Source organism: Podarcis vaucheri (genome assembly GCF_965113315.1).
Source record: "Podarcis vaucheri genome assembly, chromosome: 8".
Taxonomy (NCBI): Eukaryota; Metazoa; Chordata; class Lepidosauria; order Squamata; family Lacertidae; genus Podarcis; species Podarcis vaucheri.
The window spans coordinates 26,989,285-27,000,151 of NC_138766.1; the positions used below are offsets into that span (position 1 = coordinate 26,989,285).

General features: G+C 43.4%; 1 protein-coding gene and 1 long non-coding RNA gene across 3 annotated transcripts; one reads left to right on the forward strand and one right to left on the reverse strand.

Annotated features, from left to right (window-relative positions):
• Positions 1-1,086, reverse strand: LOC309538983. The gene is made up of 3 exons (XR_014222576.1): positions 1,016-1,086; positions 653-720; positions 1-40 (listed from the first exon to the last, which is right to left on the reverse strand). It is a non-coding gene; the product is annotated as an uncharacterized lncRNA (long non-coding RNA).
• A 46-nt stretch (positions 1,087-1,132) lies between these two features.
• Positions 1,133-9,333, forward strand: LOC309538720 (leukocyte elastase inhibitor-like). 2 transcript variants are annotated; one of them, XM_082234591.1, is made up of 7 exons: positions 1,133-1,269; positions 3,252-3,427; positions 3,859-3,996; positions 5,171-5,288; positions 5,705-5,847; positions 7,212-7,379; positions 8,665-9,333. In XM_082234591.1, exons 2-7 carry the CDS (start codon positions 3,260-3,262, stop codon positions 9,070-9,072), a joined length of 1,143 nt encoding a protein of 380 aa, XP_082090717.1. In that variant the 5' UTR covers positions 1,133-1,269; positions 3,252-3,259; the 3' UTR covers positions 9,073-9,333. The 2 variants fall into 2 exon arrangements, with proteins under 2 accessions (XP_082090717.1, XP_082090718.1); XM_082234592.1 differs by lacking the exon at positions 1,133-1,269 and adding an exon at positions 1,508-1,599.
• The last annotated feature ends 1,534 nt before the right edge of the window (positions 9,334-10,867 follow it).

Consider the following 10,867-nt stretch of genomic DNA (forward strand, 5'->3'; position numbering starts at 1 on the left):
CCTCGTACAGGGTGGCATGGCTTCTGTTCCAAATAATCTCCTGGTACCAAAAGCAAAATGCAGAGTAACACCAACTTTTAAGCCTTGCAATAGTACACATACAAACCCCTGCACCCGCAATTAACGCATCTCTTCAGTTCCAGCACTTTTCTCCTAATTCCTGCAGGCAATTTAGAGTGTCATTTTAGGGACAGAACATAATATTTGCAAATTTCTTCATCGTGGGGTCTTGGAAAACATGTTTTTGGGTGTGAGGAATTAAGATCTATTATTTTTGCTTGGTATGCCTACGTCTGATGAGTAGGGCTGCCATATTTCAAAAAGTAAAAACCAGGACATCCCAAAGGTTTTTGAGTTTTTTTGGACATGCCCCAAAGTTACTGAACTTTTTTATGTTTACAAAAACACCAAAAAACACACGATCTTGACTTGCCTAAGATCCAAGACAAAACACCATTCAGAAATCCACCCCCGCAATCAATTCTGCCTTTGATGAAGCTTTCGGGAAACAAAATAATTTTAATTTTGCCTTCTGGAAATGTCCGGTATTGATATAGAAGAATAACTCATCATACTAATATGTAATATAACTGCAAGGATTTGGCCATCATTTGTAATGGTTTCCATGCCATTTTACACACATTTTCCTTACCGAGCAAAACTAAATTCATAGAATCGTAGTTTGAAGGGATCCCCGCAAGGCTCATCAAGCGCAACCCTCTGCAATACAGGAATAAATCACATTAATTTAACCAAAAAGGGTCTTCCGAATTCCCAAGGCCCCTCATTTTGGGGACCTGGAAGTTGGAAAAAAAATCGGCACGCCCATGCGACCAGGTGAATCTTTATTTGCGTCAGCCATCGGTCGTAACAATAAAACAACAATACGATATACAAAGAATAGAAATAAAAAGTCAATTATATAAAATACATTTTTAGGGTTTTGAAACCATAGTCAAATAGTGGATCTTATTCTGATTGCCCCAGCTAAAAACCTTGCAACCTTTGCTGTCACCTGCTCATCTTGATCAAGAGAAAGGTTCTTTCTGGTCTCCCGCACCGTCGCACCTGTCAAACGCCCTCCGGGTTCCCTCTGTCGAAGGGCGGCGCCTAAGGCGTTGCTCCGCTTTCAGTCTCCCCTCGCAGCTTTCGACCCGCCCGGGGCGCTTCCCTCCGCCCTGCCTTCCAGCCTCTTTCAGTAGAGCGGGGCTCCCTCGACGGTGACTGACGCTCCCGGGAAACTTGGCTCTGGGTCTTGCCGCCCACCAGGTAAGAAAAAGCACAATTTCTGGCCCAGTCGTGGCAGGAGGAGAAGGGAGCGCAGCGTCTTTGCCTCGAGGGGCGCGGCGCGCTCCGAAGGGCGCACAGCCTGGACGGCTGCCACATTTCGCCCCCTCTCGGCGCTGCAAGACGGGAAAGCTGCACTTGGAAAACTCTTGCAGAAGAAAAGCAGGGATGCATTGGGCGGAGCTGCTGACACCCGATCCTCGGGGGCTTGGGATTTCCCAAGAAAGGGATGGAGGGAGGAGGAACAGAAAAGACAAGCTCGTCGGCAGGGTGGAAGTTGCGCTTTGGGGCAGAGGGATGTTTCGTCGAATGGTGGAATTGGAAGGGGATTCCCCTAGGGCAGGAATGTCCAGTAGGCCAATCGCGATCTACTGGTCGCGATAGATCGTGGGCTCCTTTTCCTAGCGCTTGCAAAAGAGCATCCTGCCGTGCGCCCCCCCCCCTCTCCGTCGTCCATTCGCGCATGATTCGCGCATGATCCTTATTGATCTTCCGCTGAGCGACCTTTTCCAATTCCTGCCTAAAATCAGGTCAACAAAAACGGGGCTTTCCTCCCTAAAAGCGCAACAACTTTGATCTGAACCCATCCAAAAGGGGGTAAATCACTGCCAGTTTTTAATTCTGTGAGTAGATCGCAGCTTCTTGAGAGTTGGACGCCTCTGCCCTGGGGTCATCCAACCCCAGGAACATGGGCGACTGCGTTATCCTGAGTCTTCAAACTCAGTACAGCAGCCCTTGGGCGTAGCCAGGATTTATTTATTGGTGGGGGGAGAGAGAGACACATAGCCAGGATTTATGTTTGGAGGGGGGTTAGGAAACCCACCAGCCATCACCCTCTGTCTGGCTCTGTCTAGCAGGTTCGGAATGAAATGTCTCAACAACAGTTGTTTATTATTATTATTATTATTATTATTATTATTATTAATACCCTGCCCATCTGGCTGGGTTTCCCCAGTCACTCAAATTACCTTCTTTTGACCCCAAGTGCTGGGGTGGGTGTGGAATCTGTCAAAACCTTTCCATGATTTCTACTTAAGTATTTTTATTTATTTACTTGATTTAGGGGATGGGGCAAATGCTCCCCCCTGGCTATGCCCATTCTGCAGGCTACACTAGCTGGTAGTGGATCTGAACTGGAGGCTTTCATATGGCCTGAATATACTAGTGATTAAACCTGCAGGCAGAGATTTATTATTATTAATAATAATTTTATTATTTCTACCCTGCCCATCTGACTTTCCCCACCCACTCTGGCGGTTTATAGCACATAGTAAATCATCAAATATTAAAAATGTTTTTAAGATCCTGCATGCCGCAGATTTTATGGAGAAGAGCTCCTGCTGTTGATATCTTTTCCCCATCATACAGCTGTTTAAAAACTGTCAGGGAAAGAGCTGGGAAGCTCAGGTTTCTGTGTTTGGCAGAGGGAGGAGTCCAGAGTTTAACTTTAACAGAAAACCAGCAGGTGGAGTTTTTCCTCTGGGCATGAATGAGACAAACAGAACTTCCTTCTTCTCTGGCTGCCAGGCTGATAATAAAATCCTAGAACCATAGAGTTGGAAGGGAGCCTGCAAGGCAGCTTCCTTTCCTAAATTGCCGCTCACCTGTGATGTCAGTGCGCCTGGAAGGTGCATTTAGAGGCGACTCAAGACAGGTTGCTGAGCTTCCCAAAGCTCAGTCATGTGGATCTAGCACTTGGTGGTTGCAGGGAGATTTTAGAAAGTTTATTAACTTGAAGAGAATTTGGGGAAAGAGCCCTTTTTGCACATACCAGGCTGCTGCCCCACGTTACTATCACAAAAAGGATGTGGACAGAGGCAGAGAGAGACCATAACTATATTTGTTATTTTGTGACACGTCTGCCGAAGTCAGGTTCCTGTTTTCCTGACTGCGTATAGATTGTGTGTGTGTGTTGGTCAAAAGTAATAAGTGACATGGATTTCTTTCCTTTTCATGCTTTTCAGATTCCACCATGGAGAAGCTGGCTAACGCAAACACACATTTTGCCCTTGATCTCTTCCAAAAGTTCAGTGAAGCCAACAAAACAGGCAATATCTTTTTTTCACCGCTTAGCATATCTGCTGCAATCGCCATGGTTTCCTTGGGGGCTAAAGGTAGCACAGCCGCACAACTCTCAAAGGTCAGCAAAAATCTTTTCAGGTTTTATCTTGATTTCTGGTCATTTTTCTAACCATTCAAAGAACTTTACATTTAATATCCCACAAAGTAGGAGCAGTTTTGTTGCGATTTAATTATGCATCAGAATATATTTTGAATGTTTCTGTTTATAGTCCATGATTTCATTGCAGTGGTGTTTCCCCCCCATCATGATAGTAACACACCAGGGAAATAAAGCTAATTATTTTCCTTCCATTTCCTAAAACCTTTTACTGTAATTTATTAAAAATATTAAAATACTGTAATACATCAAACATTAAAAGCATCTGCCTTCAGATGTCTTCTAAAAGTCTGGTAGTTGTTGTTCTCTTTGACATCTGGTGGGAGGGTGTTCCACAGGGAGATTTATTTGATTGGTCCTAGTGATAAGGACTTCTCTTTTCCCTTGTGCAGACATTTCACTTTGATGTCGTGGAAGACCTTCACTCAAGATTCCAGGCACTGAATACTGACATTAACAAGAGCGGGGCACCCTATACATTGAAGCTTGCTAATAGGCTCTTTGGAGAAAAGACCTACGCTTTTTTGCAAGTAAGTTAATTGCTGGGATATAAACGAAACTCTGCAAAATTAGCTGGCCGGGAGATTTTCTTTTTATTTCCCTAGATGTGGAACTGGGCGTGTTGGGGTTGTAATTCTTCATTTGGGAGAATTGGTATGCTATGAAACTGCTGCATCAGAACATTAAAAGCCACAAATGTCAAGCTCACAAATGAAGCGCTGCCTCATGTAGGTTGTGGGTATTTTCTTTTTGCCAGCTTTATTGCGTTTGACATTCCTGGATAAAGCTAAACATTCAAATTCGTTTACAACATCACATTCATTTGTGTTGAAACAACTTTTATAGAATGCTTTCGGATTGTATCTTCTGTGTTAAGCAGAGTAGGTAGAACTTTTCCACAGGAACGTCCGCACAGAATGAGGAAAAAACCCAAACTACTACTACTGCTCAGCGCCTGAGGGCCCCAGTCCTGCCACTCACCACCTGGCCCAGGGCGGGGCCTGACGGGCTCTATAAAGCAGTGTTCCCCAACCTTGGGCCTCCAGCTGTTTTTGGACTACAACTCCCATCATCCCTCGCTAGCAAGGCCCGTGGTCAAGGATGATGGGAATTGTAGTCCAAAAACAGCTGGAGGCCCAGGGTTGGGGAACATTGCTATAAAGGACTGCTGCCGCCGCTGCTGCTGGGCAGAGAGGGCTCCATTTTGTTTTTGTTTTGTTTAAATTGCTGTTATTTTTTACTTATGTCATTTTAAACTGATATTAATGCTGTATTCTTAGTTTCAGATTTTGATGGTAATTGTTTCCCATTTGGTTGTGTATTTAGTTGATGTGGTTTATTTATTGTTTGTGACTTTTGTAATTATGTAAATCTTGTCATGCTGTAAGCCGCCTTGAACATTGTTTTTTTAACTGTGGAAAGGCGGCATACAAATAAAAAATGATGATTATGATGATTTATACTCCACCCATCTGGCTGGGTAAACCATCAAATGTTTAAAACTTCCCTAAACTGGGAATTGAGTGTTTTTACTAATTGGTGCATTATGAGATAACTGGCATTCTTTCAATAGATTGATGAACGATGCCAACAAAAGTAACTGTCACCCCCAGCCAGGAATGGCAAGACCAATTTATAGTCCGCAGATGGGTGATACCCCCCTCCCTCTTATACATTGATATCTGTCTTCTGTGATTTCTCCAGGATTTCTTGGCTAGCACCCAGAAGATGTATGGAGCTGAGTTGGCCACAGTGGATTTTCTCAATGCTTCAGATGATGCACGAAAGCAAATTAACCAGTGGGTTGAGAATCATACAGAAGGTGAATGGTGCCTGGAAAACTCTCAACTTAGAGAATCATAGAATCATAAAGTTGAAAGGAACAACAGGGACCTGTAGATCACAACCCTGATCTAAGTGTCTCATGCTTTACTGACTGAACTACCTCAGTTTCTTTAAAAAATGATTAGGAAGGACTATCGGGGTTTCCTTCCTTCCTTCCTTCCTTCCTTCCTTCCTTCCTTCCTTCCTTCCTTCGTTTTGGCCCTACCTTGTCTCCAGTCAGATCTTGACTTAATAAGCCCAGGATATGCATGAGTTTCAGGCATATTCACACGCTTGCTTAACAAAAGCAGCAAAACAAGCCACTGAGCCACAGTTATCCACAGCCTCCTGTCATGTCTGAACCAATGTCTTGATTCTTACAGAGCTCATTTGTTCTGTAACTTCAATTTCCAGGTAAAATACGTGACTTGTTATCCGAAGGCTCACTGAATGAACTGACCAAACTTGTTTTGGTAAATGCCATCTACTTCAAAGGCAGCTGGGCAGAGAAATTTCAAGAGGAGGACACTGAGGAACTCCCTTTTAGACTCAGTAAGGTAACAAAAGGCCTATATTCCATACATTCCACTGTCCTGTTATTAAAAAGGTAAAGGGGCCCCTGACCATTAGGTCCAGTCGTGACCGACTCTGGGCTTGTGGCGCTCATCTCGCTTTATTGGCCGAGGGAGCCGGCGTACAGCTTCTGGGTCATGTGGCCAGCATGACTAAGCCGCTTCTGGCGAACCAGAGCAGTGCACGGAAACGCCGTTTACCTTCCCGCTGGAGTGGTACCTATTTATCTACTTGCACTTTGACGTACTTTCGAACTGCTGGGTTGGCAGGAGCAGGGACTGAGCAACGGGAGCTCACCCTGTCGCGGGGATTCGAACTACCAACCTTCCGATAGGCAAGCCCTAGGCTCTGTGGTTTAACCCACAGCGCCACCCGCGACCGTCTTATAAAGAGTTGTATCCAAAGTAGTGCTGAGTAGCACTTCCCATCAGTGCAAGGATTTCTGTTTTGTGCAGCAGGACTTCCCCACTTGTCCTCCCCTCCCATGTATCCCCTAAATTTGTTATAGGGGTTTTGGAGCACATCTGGGGAGGGTATGGGGTGTGCGAGGAGAGGAGGGAAATCCTTACACTGAGAGAATGCTTTAGTCGGATGCTACCCAAAATTTAGGTTTAAGGGTGATAGTCAACTTGCTAATACTTTTAGCAGCTCTAAAACACTTAAATGTTATTTGTGCATGACTGGGAGTAAAAAACCCCAAACGTGGTAGGACACCTGTGGATTCAACCCAGTGTGTTCTCTGAATGGAAACTATTAAATTTGAACCAATATTTTCATTTTAAAATATTTTACTGAGCTTTTATTGGACTTCAGTTTCCATTGGCCAGCTTCAGTGCTTGAAGAAGAACAGCTGAAAAGAACAAAATTGGTTTTAGTAATTCGCTTGCTTGATTATCTTTGCCTTTAGATGACAAAAAGCAATATTGAGTGTGCCATGAACTGATTACAGCGGTGTCCAATTTTTTTTCAAAGAGGGCCAGATTTGATGAAGTGAAGGGCTGTGGGGGCCAACCAAAGTTGTTGACATGTTTTAGGATTGAAGTTGTTGAGGTTTTTTTAGGATTTTACCCCGCAGGAAATAAACTGCCACAGGGGCCGGATTAAACTGACCGGATTAGGCCTGGATTACAGTGTGAATGGTTGCATCCTTTGCACACTTAGCCCTAGGAGTAAGTCCCAATTGACCCAAATCTAGCTTTCTTCTGAGTAGGACCCTCAGCACAACTGTTAACATAGTTTTGGAAAGAACCTTTTTCTTTGCACCAACTCTTAGGTGTCTAAACATACTCTTTTACCTGCAATATGTTTTTGCGTGCTCATAGTTGTGCCTTTTTTAAAAACTACCCAGAAGGAAAAGAAGACGGTGAAGATGATGTTTCTGAAAAAGAAGCTTCCTTTGGGATATATCCCTGAGTGTAAATGCCGTGTGCTGGAACTTCCTTACAAAGGGGACAAATTTAGCATGATAATCCTGCTGCCTGATGACATTGAGGATAACTCCACTGGCCTGGAACAGGTAATTCTGATTTCTCCCTTTCTTTCTCTATAATAATTTTTTCAAATGGCACATTACCAATAATTTTTTTTAAAAAAACGACAACCTGTAGTAGCAGTGCTCATGGTATATGCATGTGAAATTGAGATCAGAATTTTTGAACTATATTATTACTATTATTGATTATTACAGCTGAGTCTTCATAGAACTGTAGAGTTGGAGGGGACTCTGGGGTCATCTAGTCCAACCCCCCTGAAATGCAGGAACATGCAGATGTCCCAAACCTGCAACCTTGGCGTTATCAGCACGGCACTCTAACCAACTGAGCTATCCAGTTGATTGTCGAAGGAGTATTCTTGGATAAGACATGAAGCAGCCTTGCAGCAATCCTCTCTTTTGTAGGAACATTTTACTTTTCAGGATCAAAGGCTGTGTTGCTGGGAGGATGTAGATGTATCGGAAGCTCTCCTCGTAGCCCCAGAGAAAAGCAAAGCAGAGCGTCTGGCTTCTTCAGCACGTGCTCTGAATTATCTGCAGATCGATTCATTTGCAGACTTGAAATCAGATAGCGACAAGTTGGACTTTGCTTCAAAATAAATGCCTTCAATACGTTGCTTTGACACAATTTTCCTACCGTTCCACAGTTTCTAAAGACCACTGAGTACACAGGAGTGGCTAAATGCTTTTGGGAGTATTTCCGTGTGGAATTTTAGATTTTATAAAACTCTCTGTGTGTCTTACACTTGCTAATGTCATTTTTTTCATACACGAATCCCCATTAAAGCAGGAGCTGTTCTACAGACAAGCTTTCCTTTTATCGGACCAATGCTGCATTGAGTATCATATTATCTCTTCCAACAGATAGTTAGTCTCCAAGGTCTTGGGTAGCAAACCGTCTCTTTCAAGTCCTGGTACCATTCTGTGGTGGAGATAAACGAAGTTAAAGTTGGGATACCCTTCTTGAATATTTATTTCTCTGTTCTCCACAGACACTCCCTAGCTTTCCATTCTGACTTTCTATATAAGCACTGCTGCTGTTGTTGTTGTTGTTGTTACTGTACATGACGTAGATATATTTGAGCTGCGATTAGAAGACATCTGAAGGCAGCCCTGTTTAGGGAAGCTTTTAATGTTTGATGCATTACTGTATTTTACTATTTTGTTGGAAGCCGCCCAGAGTGGCTGGGGAGGCCCGGCCAGATGAGCCGGGTATAAATAATAAATTATTATTATTATTATTATTATTATTATTATTATTATTATTATTATTATTATTAAATTCATCCTCTCTCTCTTTAAATTCTAGCTAGAGAAGCAGCTCACCTTAGGAAAGCTCGAAGAGTGGACACACCCAGGAAAAATGTACAGCAACTCTGAAGTTAGGGTGCATCTGCCGAAATTTAAGCTGGAGGAGACCTATGATCTTAAAACTCCCTTGGCAGAATTGGGAGTGCTGGATGTCTTTGACAGCGGAAAGGCAGATTTGTCTGGAATGTCAGGAGCCCGGGACCTCCATGTGTCCAAAATTGTTCACAAGTCATTTGTAGAAGTGAATGAAGAAGGAACAGAAGCAGCAGCAGCAACTGCTGGTATGATAATGCTATGTAGTTTGCCTATGGAAGAGGATTTCAACGCTGACCACCCCTTCCTATTTTTTATCCGCCACAACCCAACAAAAAGTATACTTTTCTTGGGCAGATTTGCTTCTCCATGAAAAGTAAAATAAATAGATGAACCAAAGGCCCTTAGAGCTGCTCCTCAAAAAACACTCTTTGTTCCTTTGCTTTTTTGAGAGGGAGAGAAAGAAGAATCATTACTGGGCACCAGGTTTTTCAGAAACTGATTTATAAGAGACGTGGCTTTTCTTGTATCCATTTGCTGCCTGTCATTAGCTAGCTTTTGGTTTATTACATTGTGACACGCTACTTAAAATGAAGCCATTGTAGTAAAACTATGCAATGTATATCTGATTTAATAGAGGTGTTTTTTTTTATAAAAAAAGGGGTGTTGCTCCAAAGCTGGATATGAATTAATTTGGGTAATCTGTTCAATCTTTGTGTATCATGGTGCCCCTTGTCTTCTCTTGCATCCTATCTTGCTCTTTAAATTTGTTTGTTATACTCAAACAAATTGAGTATAACAAACAGCCAAAGTTGTCGTCGGTTAGTCTCATTTCACAAAGACACTGCTTTTACAGACGTACTAATCCATGGATAGGCAAACTAAGGCCCGGAGGCCAGATCCGCCCCAGTCGCCTTCTCAATCCGGCCTGTGGGCGGTCCAGGAATCAGCGTGTTTTTACACGAGTAGAATGTGTCCTTTGATTTTAAAATGTATCTCTTGGTTATTTGTGGGGCATAGGAATTTGTTCAATCCCCCCCCTCCAAAATATAAACCGGCCCTCCACAAGGCCTGAGGGACAGTGGACCGGCCCCCTGCTGAAAAAGTTTGCTGACCCCTGTTTGACATCCACAACATCCTGGGATCCAGCAACACAGTTCTAAAAGCATACACTTGGTTGGTCTATGAGGGGTGGATCAGATGAGTCTGCTTTGAAATTTGCATCCCACTCGCCTACCAGATCCTGGATTTCAGCTTCCTACATAGCAACCCAGTACAGTGCTTTGGACTGTACAACATTTGTCCACATTATTGGTGCTAAGATTCCCACAGTTGATTCCCTCTTCCTCTCCCCCAACTATCTGCCAGATTATTTTCTGGTAGGTAATAGTTGCTGAAAGAGCCTGTCAAGAGCAAAATATATAAAGTATTCTTGTACTCAGATGCATTTATGCTGTTGAAAAACTTTTGCACTCAACCCCCCATCAGGGAGAAATTCCCAAGAAGTCCATTCCCATATCCATCACAGGCATGTGCATCTTTGCTCTAATGGTGAATAATGCTAGGAACAGGTAGGTAGCCGTGTTGGTCTGATACAGTTGAAATAAAAATTAAAAAAACTGTCCAGTAGCACCTTAGAGACCAACTAAGTTTGTTCTGGTATAAGCTTTCGTGTGCCTGAAGAATGTGCATGCCCGAAGCGGGCAATGACAATAAAGATATTCTTATTCTAAAGCTTATACCAGAAGAAACATAGTTGGTCTATAAGGTGCCACTGGACAATTTTTTAAATTTTTATTTTGAATGCTAGGAACAGACCGCATTAGCTGTATGTTACCTCCAGAATCAGAAACAGCAAGCCTCTGACAGTGAGAAAGAGCTGCATTCCCATAACACACCTGAAGTGAAGGCCCAAGACAGGAGTTGATCATCATGTGAGCTGCGCACAGGTGGGCTGAAGCGAGCTGCTGACCAGCCTGTGGAGCCTCTTTTTATTAAGACAAATATGCAAGCTAGGCAGATACATTTTGGGCTGTGACCTTTGCACATCTTCCGTCCCGAGATCGTGGGGTGGTACAAAGCTATTTTGGCACCTGTTTCCACAGCGTCATTTCCCCCTTGCACACTCTATGATGAAGGAGACAAAAGGTCCCGGGGGGGGGGGAGGT